We start from the raw sequence: 15,910 nt of genomic DNA, 5'->3' as shown, positions 1-15,910 counted from the left end.
ACGCCCGCGGTGCGCCCGGCCCCGCTGCGCGCCTGGAAGGAAGCGGCGGCTCCCTGCCCGGGGGGATGTTAGCCCCGAGCCCGGCTGGGCTTCGGGCGCTTCGCTGCCCATTGCCCCGCGAGCTCCGACTCGGGGGCGCTCCGGGGGGCGCCGGAGCGAGCTGAACTTTTCTTCCTTTGCTTTGATTTTTTTTGCATCGTTGGAAAGCGGAGCGCGGGGCCCCCCCTGGGCTGAGCCGGCCCCGGGGAGGGGCATGGCGTGCGGCGGGGGGAGCGGCGCCAGCCCGGGGCCCGCCAGCCCGGCACCGCTCTGGTACCACCGGGACCTGAGCCGAGCGGCGGCGGAGGAGCTGCTGGCCAGAGCCGGCCGAGACGGCAGCTTCTTGGTGCGGGACAGCGAGAGCGTCTCGGGCGCCTACGCCCTCTGCGTGCTGTGAGTCCTCCGCCCGGGCGCCACGGGGATGGGCGCGGGGGGGGGGCAGGCACAGAACCCCCCAGGCCTGTGCCGGAGACAAGCGGGGCAGGGGACGGTGCAATGGGCCGGGGCGAGGGGGCCTGACCCGGCTGCGGGTGCCCCTGCCCCGGGCTGTACGTGCCACGTAAGGACCGGCGGCGGGCCCTGACTTCCCTCTCCGGCCCGGCCGAGCCGAGGGCACTGGGGTTCCCCCGATCAGAGAGGAGGGGAGGCAGGATGCAGAGCTGGAGTAAGCCCCTCACCCCCAGGGGAGGTTCCTGTCCCTTCTGGCACAAATAAATGCTCCGCAGGTCTCCTGGCTTGGGGGTGAGGAGAGGGGCGGGCGGTTAGATCTTCTGCGGTCTCCAGATCCTGCAATGTGCTTTGCCAATGCCACTGTGCTCCGCCCCTGCCATTGATCAGAGCCCCTGTGTGCTAGGCGCTGTACAGAGCAGACAGCCCTAGATCGCTGAGAAAGTTAGAGGCCGTGTGGGTGTGTCTACCTACATCCCTACACAGAGCTGTTTGTATAATGGACACCAGCGTCCAAGCATGGCTGTTGGACCCCAGACCTACAGATCAGGCGGTCCAGTTGCACATCCCTCTTGGGCAGTGGGAGTCGATATAATAGTGACTGTAATGCCTAGAGCCAGCCCCAGCCAAGACAAGCACCCAAAGGTGCTGGGTGCTGCCTGAGACAGGCCCTGCCTCGAAGGATTTACTGGGGACAACAGGGGGCAGAAAGATGGGGCGGGGGGCAGCTGACGCACAGAGCAGCAGTGTGGTTTGCCCCAGGTCAGGCTGGGAGGCTGTTGTGCACCTGGGATTTGAATCCAGCTCTCCCGAGTCCCTGAAGGTTTTGCTTGGCGGGTTCTCTGGCTCCAGTGACAGGAGTGACAGAAAACCTGAAAATAAGGTGAAATAAACCCAGGGCTGGTTGTTGGGGGGCCTTGGGTTCTACTCCTGACTCTGCTACCAATTTGCTGTGGCTGTTGGGCACGTCCCTTAACCTCTGTGTGTCTCAGGCCAGGTCTACACTTAATAATTAGATAAGCTAGCTATGGTGCTGTGCAGTGGAGTTAGGGCAACCAAAGCCCCAGTGTAGACACAGGATGAGGGAACAATTCTTCAACTGAGCTACTTACTACCTCCCGGTGGGGTGGAGTGGCTACATGGATGGAAAAACCCTTCTGTTGATGTAGGAAGCATCTGTGCTCCCATGTCAGAGCTGGACCACTGTAGTGTAAAGTGAGGGGGTGATCCTGCCTCTCAGCAGGGCAGGGCTGAGTTGTTGGGTAAAGTGCTAGCCACAGGTCTCCTTTCTTGACTAGCGTTGCAGGTAGGACGCACGGTATCTGCAGCAGAAAGAGATGAGAAGGCAGGTTCCTTCTTTGCTTGTGCTGTGAATCTGACAGCTCTTGGGTCTGGTCCCTGGCAGAGTCAGCCGTTCCCCGTCCCCCAGCACGGCGTGTGGGCCTGTCCCATAGCAGGATGGGGGAGAAAAATCAGAACCTGGAATTGAAACCCCCCCAGACATGGGCAGGGGGCTCGGATGCCCCAGTGATGAACATAACCGGAAGAGGCAGCTTAGGTGGGCCGGGATGTGAGATGATCATTGATCTTGAAATTGACTCGATTCTGTGGCGATGGTGTCCCGGGCCAGGAAAATGACCGTCTTTTAACCCCATGGGGTGGCCGGGCAGGGACACTGATTTGCCTTCCTGCTGCATTCTCCACTTGGAAAGGCTCCCCATGGTGCTGGAGGGCCATTCAGGAGCCCGCTGCAGCCTCCATACACCACAAGGCATCAGTGACACCCCCCCACCTTTCCCTCCTGCCCCCGGCAGGCCCGAATCACAGACTGTCCTAGCTTGTGCCTTTGTCCTTGTATAAAAACCGCTGGGCCGATTTGCCCCCTAGAGGTACTGAGTCCCTGTGTCTCCCATTGACTTTTATAATAGGTGCTTAGCACCTCCCAAAGTCTGCTGCGTGGTGCCTTACAAGCCAGGGCAGGTCCAGCGCTTCCTGTGGTAGGGCTCTGCTCAGGGGGACTGGTATGTTTCCTGTGGCAAACAGGGTTAGCTCCTGCTTTTGGGGAGCATGACGGGGAGGCATTTTCCCATCGTTAACCCTCCCCCCCCCAGCCAGCCCCTTTTCCAGTTGCTGGACACTTGACTTAACTCACAACAGCCGGGGCTCGAGGCTTGACTGGAGCCTGTATAAGGTCAGTGCCAATGCCAGGCACCTTCCAACCCTGGCAGTCTATGACCTTCTAGTGTTGAAGGAGCTGGGTTCCAGACTGCGACGTTCAGATCGGAGCGTTGGCCGAGTTTACATGGGTGGTTTAGGTCCAGCCCTTTACTCTCTAACAAATCTCTGGCCAACTGGGGCCCTCCCTTGCGCAGAATTTCGTAACCAGCTCTCTGCAACTTAAATCCACCTACTTCCAAAGCCCAGAGTCCTGCTACTTTTGCTAACGGAGAATCCCCATAAATTAGCAGTATTGGGCCTATGACACGCAATAGAGGGCGGTGCTCCGTGTCCACACTTGGCAGCTCATTACAGTAGCAACGGGCAAGCCACAAAACTCAGAGTGGCATCCGGACTTCCTCAGACTTGTTTGGATCCCGGCCGATTGCTGCCTCATGCTGCAGTGGCACGAATATTCCCCGTCCTTTCATCGAGCAGGTCTCAACGCTGGGCTCAGTGCAGCGTCTGCTGGGGGTGGTTTGTCCTGTTTCACTCTAGAAAGGTCCAGTTGTTGTGCCCTGACATTCCTCTCCCTGCAAATCTGCAAATTCGCTGAAGCGACGTCCCGGCTCCTTGTATCGGTGCCTGGGAAAGGATGCGTGGTCACTCCACCGACATGAACCATGCCACGGGGCTAGAACTTGGTGCTTCCCAAGGTACTAGATCAGTCGACTACAGGAGGGCAGCACCCGGCAGCCGAGAGGCCTGAGCTGCTCTGTGACCTTGAGGAAGTCGCTTCCTGTCTCTGCACGCAGTGGGTGGTAGGTGTTGTTAACAACCTGCCTGCACTGGGTGATTGTAGCAGGCCAGTCTTGGGCAGTGGGCACTGGTAACTCATTGTTAGGTCAGGGAGGGGAAACCAGAAGTACCAGCACTCGTTAACCATTGCTGCAATCCGGTCGGCCCACGCCAGGGGCTGTCCGTCCCTTTGTGGTGTGTGTCCTTAGTGAGCAGGGGGTGGGAGGGCTGACTAGACCGGCTGGCGTGCGGTGTTGATCCGAGAGACACAAGGGGGTCTCGTTTTGTGGCGGCTCCTTGCAGGCTGCGCTGTCCCATGGAGACCTTGGGGGCTGGTGCCAGGTGATAGATTGTGTGCCTGCGTATGTTATAGGAGCTGCACAGGACGCTGGCGCATCTCGCTGCCCCCTGGCACCAAATGAAAGGGCAACTAAAATGATTAGGGGTTTGGATTAGGTCCCATATGAGGAGAGATTAAAGAGGCTAGGCCTCTTCAGCTTGGAAAAGAGGAGACTAAGGGGGGATATGATAGAGGTATATAAAATCATGAGTGATGTGGAGAAAGTGGATAAGGAAAAGTTATGTACTTATTCCCATAATACAAGAACTAGTATGAAATTAATGGCCAGCAGGTTTAAAACAAATAAAAGGAAGTTTTTCTTCACACAGCGCACAGTCAACTTGTGGAACTCCTTGCCTGAGGAGGTTGTGAAGGCTGGGACTATAACAGGGTTTCAAAGAGAACTGGATAAATTCATGGATGCTAAATCCATTAATGGCTATTAGCCAGGATGGGTAAGGAACGGTGTCCCCAGCCTCTGTTTGTCAGAGAGTGGAGATGGATGGCAGGAGAGAGATCACATGATCATTGCCTGTTAGGTTCACTCCTTCTGGGGCACCTGGCATTGGCCACTGTCGGTAGACAGGATACTGGGCTAGATGGACCTTTGGTCTGACCCGGTACGGCCGTTCTTATGGTGGTTTTTCAGAGGCCTCCTCCAAGCAGTGACCAGCCTGTCCAAACTCGCTGGCACACGGAATGGCCACTAGCAGAGGCAATGAGACATCCGATAGGGGAGATGCCCAGAGAGGCTGTTGCCAGGTTCCCTACGGATGCCCATGTCTGGGCTGAATGGCAGGCAGTGAGCTGGCGCTGTGGGAGGTGCGTGTCTGCGGTTGGGTATGGGGCACGGGGCACAGCAGCACCGCTGTTCTCTGGCCTGGTGGCCTGCCCAGGGACAGCATCCCTCGCCATCAGCCCCTTGTGCCAGTGACCTGGCGTGGGGGCGGGCTGGCCCTGCATTGTCCGTATCCCCATGGCCACTGTGCTCTCTCTCCTGCCCTGCCGAGGGTGGGGGAGGGGAATTAACCTCCTCCTGCCCAGTTTGTTCATTGGGATTAAGGGCCAGAGCTGAACTCCGATGAGGAGAAGCTGGCAATTCAGGGCTTTCCCAGCTTGCATCTGTGCCCCCCTACCCCTACTTGCAGCCTCTGCCGATCCCTTCTCTGATATGGCTTTGCCAAGGGGATAGTCATCTTGCAGCTTCCCGGCAGGGCCGTAGGCAACATACTAACTGTGTCATAGACCCTCTACTGCTACTGGCTAATGGGGATTCTCCATCAGCTCAAGTGGCAGGGCCTGGGCTTCTTGGAGCGGACGCATGCAGTGTGGGGCGGTCTGTCTGTGCTGTGGCCAGCTGGTGACCAGCGGGAAGCCTCTGGTAGCTGGGGGTATTCTGCCAACACATTGCGGTGTGTGGCTGTGGGACTGGGGCCCTCTTGAAGTCTATGGATCTCTGGGCGCTCTGCCAGTCAGCCATTCGGGCTCCTGATTCCTAACTCAACAGGTGGCCCGTGATGTCTGGACTCCAGGAGAGGGGTGCAGCCAGCGGTTAGGGAATTGAAGCATTTTTCTGTACGGCAGATTCTGCAAAACCCTGCCTAGGAGCCATCTGGGCTCAGGCTGGCACCCCTGAGCAATGAATTCTGTCTTCCCTCTGTGAGCCAAGCAGCAAGTGTCTCTGCTTTGTGCTTTTATTACAAAATCCATCTGCCCCAAGCCAAGCCAGTCATCTGCCTGCGACCGCCCTCGTCGCAAAGGTCTGGGGATCTGTACTGATTCCTGTCTCTGATTGGAAGGGAACAATCCTCCCATCCGGCCCCTCGGCGCCTGAGCAGGGCTGTGCTGGCTGTAGAGGTGCTGGTTCTGCTGGCGATCTGGACTGGGCTGGGTTGTGTGGGCAGGGCCGAGGTCCGCTCACGCGGTAGCACCAGAGGAAATGACCTGGCGGTTTTCTGTCACCTCGTGGGCCAGTTCCGCGATTCTCTCAATCCTGTGTAGTCAGCGCTGCTGGGGGTGTGGGTGTGTTTCTGAGGTGCAGTGCAGAGCCGGGCGCTGGCAAGGAACCTCTGCGTCCCCCAACGTGTGGGGATTTAGGGTGGCGGTGGGGATGCCGTGTGGCGTGGGCAATGACGCGGCTGGAACACTGCCCTGACTCTCTGCGCCATAGGAAAATCCCCGTTAGCACAGCATCCGTGGCGGCACTCGAGTGACTCTGCATCTGCCCTGTGGCAAGCAGAGAAATTGCCTGCCCGCGTGCCAATCAGTGGAATTATTACAGCCTGGGTAGCAGCACCTCTGGGAAATCCCAGCTAAGAGCAGGGCCCCAAGAGTTCTGGTGGGGAAGGGGTCCTGGAACAGGAAGTATTTGAGAACTACCACACTGGAAGGCGCTCAGGCGAGCTCGTGCACTGCTGAAAACTACAGGGCAAATCTGGGCTGGGAGCTCGATGCTGCGGGATTCAGCATTTAGCAGCCGATCTGTGTGAATCCCACCCCTCCTGCCTCCCAGCCCCGTGCTCTAGCCACTAGCCCATGCTGCCACTCAGCCCACAGTGCCGGGGCTGGGTGCTCTGGGCACCCTGACTGTTTGCCCGCCTCCTGCTGTGAGCTCCCCCTGGCCTTGGAGCCCCCGAAGGGCTGGCCCTGGAAAAGCAATTTCCTCTCTGCAAACACGTTTCAGCTCCAGCTGCTGCCCTGGGAACGGTGCCGACTCTGCCCGCTCCCTCCCCTTATGCATGGTGCCTTTGTGCTGTGGTGAGAACGCTCTGTTCCTTCACGCGGCACGGAGAAGGGACAGCTGTAATTACGCAGGGCTCTCCCCCACCCCCCACGGGCTTTCCACCCCCTCTCCGGGCTCATTACCACCAGGCTGCTGCCTCAGTGGCACCTTTGTGTCTCCTTGGGGCCTAAGGAGAGCCCCAGAGATTGTGCTGCAGGGGCTGGATGGGATCTTCTCCCCTGCTGGGGCAGGGGGCACGCAAATTTCCATTTTTCTGTCACTGCTTGGCCGAGACCCATTTCCCCACCCAGCCACGTGATGTGGTGGGGGCGCTTGTCCGGTGGGCTGAGATGCCTCAAACTCACTTCAGCTAGGCCCCCGAACAGTCAGGGCCAGGTATTGTCTGTAAATGACTGCAGCCCTGGGCTGGATTCAAACCGGCGACTCAGAAGGGACGGAGGCTGGATCCCTTCACTAGCAGCCTCTGCCTTGCCCGCTCCCATGTCTCCATCCAGGCAAATGGCTGGCAGAGACCTGGGCAAGCTGCCCTGCTCTGACCCAGCTGCTGGCTGGGCTTCCCCGGGCCTGGGTCTGCTGCCCGCCCCTGGATCCCGGCAGCTCTGTGTGGGCTTTTCACCGAGGGAGAGGGCACGGAAGCCGCCTGCCGCTGTGTGCGCGAGAGACATGGAGGGGAAAATTAAACACTGCTGGAACCTAAAAATAACCCTGGCGCAGGAGTCGGACAGGGAGTGTTCCTGGGTTACAGGAAGGCAAGCGGGTTCCTTAACCCTTCGCAGGGCTCCACGTTTACACATGCACCGGTGGCCCCCGGGGAGATCTTTAAACATGGCCTTCTTCCCCCACCATGCCTTGCCCCCTGTCCCTGTGGGTCAGTGTGACAGTCCGGCCTGATGGCTCTGGTTCCGGAGATTCCCTTTCGGAAAGGCTGATTAATGATTCATGGATGCGAGCGGGCGGGTGGTTACGCGCACCTTGGGGGAGGATGCACGGGAGGGTTTCAGGAACTGATTAATCTGTGAACAGCTCGTTAACCCTTTATCCATGGAGCCGTAATAGAAAGCGTGATGGAGAAATCAGCGGTGAACTCTGAAGGCTCCGAGTTTTGCCTGATCCAAGCCGGTCGAGGCTGCAGCGCTGGCTTGGCCCTGAAGGAGGGACGGCCTAGGGGGTTCTGGTGTCAGGTCAGGAGGCCGCCGGGCAGCTCTCGGCTCTTCCCCGGACTCCGTGTGACCATAGGCAAGTCACTTCGTGTCCCAGTGCGTCAGTGTCCAAGCTGCCCAGTGGGAGTAACACTGGTATTGTTCTTTAGCTGCAGCATGGTGCACCCGGGCACCCCGTGCACAGAGCAGGATGCCCAGACAAACCCAGACACTCCCTGTCCCAAAGAGCTGGGAGGCCTAGCACTGCGGAGTGAGGAGCGATGAGCACTCAGCTGTTAGGGCAAAAGTCTTCGATCTACCTACCTCTGTGGGGGGAGGGGTGCTCTAGCTTGCTGATTCCCTGCAAGGCTGTTCTCCCAGCCTTGGAAAAGCCTGCGGGAGCCCTATCTGCCCCCTCCCCTCCCACTCCCTTCTCCCCAGGCAAAGCCCCTGCCAAGCCTTCCCCTCATGCCCATTATTGTCCGGCTCTGACTCGTCTTCCACATCGATCTGGCTAACAGAGCAGGTATTGACCCGCAGGCCTGCTGCCCCCGGGGCAGGCGCCAGGGAGCAATACTGCAGTGCCTGCTGGCACTTGCCGAAATCCCAAGAGGAAGGAAGCTGCTAACCTGCCGACTGGCTCCTCTCGGGGGTCAGTGGGGTCAGATGAGCCTTTGCTGCGGGTGAGGGGTCTCGCCAGACTGGCTCGGCTCTGCCTCTCGCTGCTGGGCCGAGCGCTGGAGTGGGGACGCAGCCAGACCCTGAAATCAGCAGGAGAGGAGACCCTTTTTTTCTGCCACCTGGCCCCAGGGCAGACAGATGAGAAGATCACAGCTGAATCCAGGGGCATGCACCCCAGCACCCTGGGCCTTTGAGGGGCGCTCCTGACTCCCTCCCTGAGCTGATCCCCTTGCAGTGCAGCAGTCAGAGAGGGCATTAGCCCAGTTAGAGGGGAGGTGGGAGACTCTGGTGGGGGAGAGGATCTTTGCCCCGGTGCCCACCCACCCTCGGCGGGGTGGGAGGGGGGAGACATTCCTCTCGCAGTTCTGCCTATCAATTTACAGAACAAAGCCGCCAGTGCCGGCAGCTTGGCTGGCCGCGCCGGGCTGCCGGAGTGGAGATGGCCTGAGCACCACAGCTGGGAGGCTTGGAGCCAGGTCGCTGAGCCGCGGCATTCCTCTGTCGTCAGCCAGTGCCCAGACCCCCGAGCTGCAGGGCTCCTCTCCCTTTCCCACCCCCCGTCGCCTGCTTGAATCATTGTCAGCGCCAGCCGCCTGGAGCCCAGCATGGAGGCTCGAGGAAACTGCACAGATTATCCAGCCTGTTTGGCTCTGATGAGCTCCTAATGTCAAGGAGGGCCTGGCCAGTGCTGACTGCCCCAAGCCCAATACCCCAGAGTCCAGTCATTCCCAAACCCTCTGTGTCCCCAGTGTGGTACTCCCTTCCCCCACCCCCCCAACTGCAGGGACTGGAATGGCCATGCGGCGTCGGAGCAGAGCTGATGTCCTGACAGCAGCCAGGACCAGCTGCTTTAGAGGAAGACACCCCTCCAGAGAGAGGCAGTTTTAGGGGGAGATCCTTCCTGACCCATCAGGCAATGGCTGGCTTAAGCCCTGAAGCCTGAGGATTTATATCCCTTATGCATTTTAATCGTGTCTACTGTAACTGCAGAGATTCTTCTCTCAATAACTGTCTTTACTCCAGCAGAGTTCTTGTGGCAATGAGTTCCATGGGTTGACAACACAGCACGTTTTCTTCGATCAGTCTTACATCCTAGTGCCTTGCTGCAGGCGGCAGCTCTGTCATTTCTCTCACTGCTGCAGTCCTGGTGTGACTGAGTTGGTTCACTCCCTTCCCCTCTGACTAAGAGTAATTTGTATTACAGTACCACCAGCTGAGCCCAGGGCTTCACTGTGTAGCCCCGCAGCTCCCAGCGGGTTCTTATTTCTCGTTACTTCCCTCCAAGCATCTAAAATAGCTACCAGGTGCATCAGCACACACGATCTGTCATCTAGGCCCTGCCGCTGCCCGGCTGCAGCCAGTCTCCAGTCCTGGGAGCGCGGCGTGTAATAAATAGCTGGCGACTCAGCACAGCAGGGCTTTGTGTTGCTCAGCTGCCCGCTGGAGCTGAGTCGCTGGCTGTCAGGGGAGGATTAGTCACTAAGATATCAGTAACTCAGCCCTCCGGGAGCCCCCAGTGACATGTGACTTTGAAGGGCCCCGCAGGCCCTTGAGTCAGGGGAGAAGCTGGAGCCTGTAGAATGCGGTGTGGCTCTCCCAGCATTAGACCAGGGCACCCAGCCCAGGCGGGTATTTCAGTGTGGGCATGGGGTGGGGAGAATAGGGCGATACGCCTCTGGGCTGCACCAGATGGGTGAGCTTGCTGCCAGTGTCGGCTCTCAAAGCTGGAGCCGGGGTGTGTGGTTAGAATAGGGGCATCTGAGTTCCATTCTTTGCTCTTCTACCAACTTTCTTGGCACTGTGCCTCAGTTTCCCCTTCTGCAAATGGAGAATTGTCACCCCTCTGCTGGCTGCCACTAGGGCTGGGAGGGTTCATGCGGGTAGAGGGGTGAGCCCTGTGCATGGAAGGGCTATGGAACAGTTTTCACCATCCTCCTGGGAACAGCTGATAGCCGAGATCCCTCGACAGCATAGAGCTAGGAAAGGGGTCGAGGGCACCTGCTCGGACTCTGCGCTCACCCCCTCATTCCCCGTGCCCTGGAAACTCTGGGGCCCCTTTGAGGGGTGCGCTGTGCTGTGCTTGCTCTCCTGATCCTATGAGGTGCCTGTGCTCCCTGTGGGCTTCTGGGCGGGAGCGAGTGCCGGCACCGAGCAGGGAGTTCTGGCGTGGCAAGCAGATGGGATGCCCGTGGGAGTTTTAGCTGGCGGAAGGAAGTTTACACAGGCTCAGCTGGCGTGTAGCCAGCCGTCTTGTTTTCACAGCTCAGGGTACGTCTTTGCAATGGATCAGGGCCCCGGGCTGTTCAGTTCAACAGCGTGTCTTGGTGGGGAGGGTCCCTGGACCGGGACGCGGGACACCGGAGTTTATCCACAGCTCTGCCTCTGACTTTCTGGGTGACCTTGGACACTTCCCCTCTCCGTGCTCCTCTCCCCTCCATTTATTTAGCCTTCAGGCTCTCCAAGGCTGAGTGTCGCTCTCGCTCTATGGCAGCCCTAGTTTCTGATTCATGGAAGGATGTGAGATTCAGCTACCTCTGGGGTGAAGCATAACAGTTGTTTCCCAGCACACAGCGTCACTGCTCAGCAGTTCAGGACAGGAAGGTGAAGAAGACTATAGTGGATCCATTTGAAAACTACAGGGGAAAATGATCACGCTGGCTAGGATATTGTGGTCGTTCCAGGGGATCGAATAAACTCAGGGGATTGGCCCCTTTTCTCCAAGAACGGCGTCCCCTAGGCTACACTAGCAGAATCCTAGGCCGCCCTCCGAGCTCCCTCTGCCTTTGCATTCCAAACACAACCGCACAAGTCAGAAATTCATCCGTAGAGGCTGAACGGAAGGAGTCACCCGCCCTGCTTCCTGTATCACCCTTGGAAATCTTCTCTCCAAGCCCTGGCCTGACCCCGCTGAGCTGGGGGGAGCTCATGAGAAGGCAGCTCAGGGCCGCCCGCGGACGGCTGGTATTGTGTTAACTGGACGTGAAGGGAAGCTGGGGCAGGGGCTGGGAAGGAGAGAGGCAGGAAGTAGAAAGCAGAAGGGCTGCCAGATTTCATGCAGATCTTTACTGGAAAGGGGCATCCCCTGTTCCCTGGCAGGTTCTTACCAGCAAACAGATCATTAAATTCAAAACTGACTTTCAAATCGCCCTTGATTTACAGTCTTCAGGGATCAAAGTGAAAGGCACCAGCCCTGAAACTTCCCCTTTCGTAACAGCAACGCTCTGCATCTGGGGATCTCAAAGCGCTTTACTGAGGAAGGCCAGAATCATCGTCCCAACGGGGAAACCGAGGCACAGAGCAGAAGAGTGACTCACCCCTGGCATTGACCAAGCCAGGACTAGGACCTGGGGCTCCTAGAGCCCTCTGCAGTGATCTGTCCACTAGACCTTACTGATTCCCAGACCTTGACTGTGCTATGGCAGTGAGAGCACCACCCATTGCCCTGTCAGTGTGCCTCAGCCCAGAGCTGGCGAGGCCACCGATATGCTCATGAGGGGAGCTCAGGTGCCCTGGAGTCAATACTAACCACACCCGAGGGATCTCAGAGCAGAAGATGGTCTCATATCTTGCGCTCTTCAGCCCCCTGTGCATGCTTTGGATTTAGCAGGTGGGGAGTGAGTTTGAAGAATATTTCTAAGATAGTCATCACAGAACAAACCATTCTGTGTGTTATGGTAGTGCCTAGAGGCTGTGAGTGAGATCGGGACCCCCGTATGGTATGGGCCGGGTGCTGCAGGGACCCTGACCGAAACTGGGAGCCCCTGAATGGACCGGGCACTGCGGGGACCCCGACCGACATCAGGGCCCCCATATGGACCGGGCGCTGTGGAGACCCTGACTGAAATCATCGCCACTGGGGGTTAGGTTGGCATGACTACAGCACTCTGGCATATGATTTTTCACACCCTGTGCTTTGTAGTGACATCAACTTAAATTTTAAGAGTAGAGCCGACCTAAGTAGCGGCAGGTGAGAGCCGAAGTATCGTCATGGATGGACAACTGGCTAGAGATGGGAACGACAAATAGGCTGAAATGGTCTATTTCCATCGTGGCAGCAGGCGCCCTGTGGAGAGCTCAAGGCTCTGTAGTAGGCCCTGGGTAGTTTAATGTATTAACGATCTGGACAGGGGAGAGTCACAAAGTAGCTGGCCCTGAGGGGTTGGAGACCCAGCTTTCCTGGGACAGGCTTTGCTGAGGAGAACCAGCCCACCTCGAAGTCCTCAGGTGCTTGGCTGGGAGGCCGGTCGCTAAGGAACTGTCAGGTTTCGAACCCAGGAATCTTCAGCCTCTGCGCCACCAGGTTGCCCCAAACCACTGCCCCTGCCCAGCAGCCTTCCTGCTAACGGCTGCAGACGCACAGCAGCCTGCCCTGGGCCATGGGGCCAGGCAGCGCGCTCATAGGTTGCTGGCGCATCAGAAAGGCCCCAGGAGGAAGAGGAAGCTGTCATCTGCCGCATCCTGCCTCTCCAACCCCTGCGCCAGCCCCTTGCATTGGATCCTCCAGTTCTGGACCCCTGCAAAAACCCTGACCATTGCCCGGGATTGTCTCCACCGCCTGGCCTCCCATACACATGTGACTATAGCCCTGGACTGCCCCCTAGCCCGCCCTGGCCACTGGATGCCTAAGCCTAACGAAGGGTAATGAGGGCTCAGTCAGGAAAGTCCTGAGAAGAGGGGCTACTCAGGGGAACTGGCTAGGGGAACCTAGGAGTGGTGCTCCAGAGGAACTACCCCCACTGCAGAGAGAGCTGCGCAGCTTTCAGGGTCTGAATCCATGGGGCACTCTTCCCCAGACGATGGCAAGAGCCCAGACTCCAGAAGTGGGTCCTGGGCTAAGAGAGTTTTACTGGTAAGGAGGCTGGATGGAGGAGACGGATTGGCTGCAGGGGAACAGACAGACCAACGTTAACTCGTCCCCTCCTGGTTAGGATGCTGGGGGGAAGGTTTGCGTGTGTGCCATGTTTGACCAACCAGACCTCTGTAGGGCACTGTTCACGGCAGAAAAGCCTCCCTGAACTCACCGCAAGCCCATTGGGGGAAACTGAGGCAAGCACCTCCCCCCCCCCATGGCTCGGCACTGGGCCACCTGGATGTGTATGGGGAGACTCAAGGGGGGGGATCTAAGGGTGAAATCCCACCTTTAACGGGGTGAGCAGTGAAGGGGCAAAATGTACAGATGACACAAAATGATTAGGTTAGTTAGGGCTAGAGAGAACGGTGAGGAATTTGAGAGAGACTGAACCAAGCTAGGGGAACAATAGCAAATGAAGTTCACTTTTGATAAAGGCAAAGTAATGCACCTTGGAGGGGAAAAATTAAACTAGTCCTACACCGTCCAGACTTCTGAATTAACTGCATCAACTCTGGGAAGGGACCTGAGCGTTACTGCAGCCCTCTGCTCTGGATGCAGCTGTGAGAAAACACAGTAGGTGTTACAATACGCTGACAAAAGGATTCACTTTCTCACCCTGCGTGTACTCAGACTGTGGAACTCCCTGCCACAGGAAGTCATCAAGAGCAAAACCTTAGCAAGGTTGAAAAGGGGCGTGGACAGTCACATGGAGAACAAGAATAACCGGAGTTATAAGTAATGCCAACAAACGGTTTGGCAGCAATGTTAAACCACAGGCTTCACGTCTCGAGCTGGTCTGTAATGATCAGAAACCAGGATGAGACTTAGGCCTGGTCTGCGCTGCAGAGTTAGGTCTAGGTAAGGCAGCGTACGTTGAGCTTGTTGTGTCAGGGTGCGCGCTCCAGCCTTGCTCCTGCTGACGTGAGTGCCCGGCTACGCCGAGGACATCACCTCCATGGGGGGCATAGGGCTTATGTGGGTGTAGTAGGGGCCATGCAGTAGACTCTGCGGGTTACTTATATTGGCTGTCAGTGTCAAGTTGCTGTGAAATTGACAAGAAAGCCAGGCTGGCATCCAGAGTGGGTGGGGGGCTCCACCTGGAGCTGGGCTGCCCACCAGGTCCCTGCTCCCAGTCTGGCTGCTGCCTGGGCTCCCTGCAGGGAGTCAGGCTGCACTGAGGCTTCCTACTGGGAGGCCAGGAGCTGCCCGGACTCAGGGCACAGAGCTCCTTGCCAGGAGCCCGGGGGCAGCCAGGTTCCCAGCGACAGGAAGTGTGGAGCCGAGAGCCCAGGGGGGGCAGCCGGGCTCCTGGCGGCGGGGAGCCGAGAGCCCAGGGGGGGCAGCCGGGCTGCTGGCGGCAGGGAGCCGAGAGTCCGGCTGGTGCTGGCCATTGGCAGAGCCAGGAGCCTGGGCTAGACGCCCCCGGGACTGAGCCTGCGTGGGAACTGTCTCTGGGATGATTATTCCCATTTCACAGAAGAGGAGCTGAGTCACAGAGAGATTAGGGTTAGAGTATCACCTCTGGCTGAGCTCAGCTCTTTGCAGGGGCGTGGGGAGATGTCAGGGAGCTTCCTACAGCTTCTGGCCCTGAGGACCATTCTTCACTAGTCTGGTGTAAATTTGAGTGGTCTCAGGCCTGCACTAACTTGGGCGACTGGGCCAAGAAGTCCACTCATCGCTCAGTGCCCCCTTATGGCCAAGTGTGGCATAGCAGCTCTCACCTCCGCCGACAGTCTCTCTAGAGCGGTGCTGGTTTCTCTTCCAGCAACTCGGCACTCCAGCCGGGTCGCCATCGTACCCCAACCCGGTCGGGGTCACGGCTGGCTGAACTCAACGTCCAAAAATGCCTTTTCCACAAACAAAATCCTTCCACCTTCTCTGGGGCCCTTCCTCAGCTCAGCCTGCAGCCCCTCTTCCTGGGGGCAGGGAGGAGAACCCAGTTACACCCTCCAGCCCAGGGCACCATACTGCACAGCTAGGGCTGCTTCTCTACCTGAGATTTTCCCTGGGCCACTCCTAGCCCCACCCTCTGGGTCTTCCAATCTTCTCCCTGCTTTAGTCAGGGTCTTTCCCAGGGCTCCCTGTCCTCACTCCCGGAGTTTCCCACCTGGCTTTCCCCAGCAGGGCTTGATCTCCACTTACCCCTGGTTCTCCCTCCCATTCCTGCACCTACCTTCTGTCCTTCCTGGGGAGCTGCCTGCTTCCCCTCAGCTGGGACACGCTGTGAAGTCAGGCTCTGCAGTCCATGGGGCAGACCGGCGTAGGGAAGCCTATGCCAGTGACGCGTCCACAGAGCAGTGCTCCCCCCTCACCCGCTTCTCTCCCCCTGGTTTCCCAGACATATGCAGTAAGGGATGGTATTGCACAGTCAAGGATCCAAATGCCCTTAACTCTGCGCCTGTGGTGGTGCTCTGAGAAAATCAGACCCTCCTACCACTCGATCCATCCAGAGTGCCTTCCCCGTAATACCATGCTGCTCGGTCTGCTCTCCTGCCCTTATGAGGTGACACAAGGTACGCGTTCCACTTCGGGCTAAAATAATCCTTTCCTGGGTGGCAGGTGTGTCCATCAGATTCACAATTAGTGGGAACCTCTGTCTCCTTCGGCGGTTTCGTGAACCATTCTCCCGTGCACGCTGCTCCCCATCAGGGGCCCTCTCCCCATTCTAGGGGAAGATCCAGGCATGGTTTGAAGCTTGTGGCTCTGTCTCTCGA

The 15,910-nt window shown here is 58.1% G+C and overlaps 1 protein-coding gene across 1 annotated transcript in view; it reads left to right on the top strand.

Moving 5' to 3' along the window:
* INPPL1 (inositol polyphosphate phosphatase like 1) overlaps nt 1–15,910 on the top strand; it is a 67,827-nt gene continuing 51,917 nt past the window's right edge. Inside the window, exon 1 of the mRNA XM_050948402.1 lies at nt 1–432. Coding sequence (XP_050804359.1) covers nt 254–432 — 179 coding nt within the window. The 5' untranslated portion in view covers nt 1–253. The remainder of the gene's footprint in view (nt 433–15,910) is intronic.

This window comes from Gopherus flavomarginatus, chromosome 1, assembly GCF_025201925.1.
Source record: "Gopherus flavomarginatus isolate rGopFla2 chromosome 1, rGopFla2.mat.asm, whole genome shotgun sequence".
Classification (NCBI taxonomy): domain Eukaryota; kingdom Metazoa; phylum Chordata; order Testudines; family Testudinidae; genus Gopherus; species Gopherus flavomarginatus.
The sequence above is the reverse complement of the archived record's forward strand: the minus strand, read 5'-3'. Positions and strand labels throughout refer to the sequence as shown.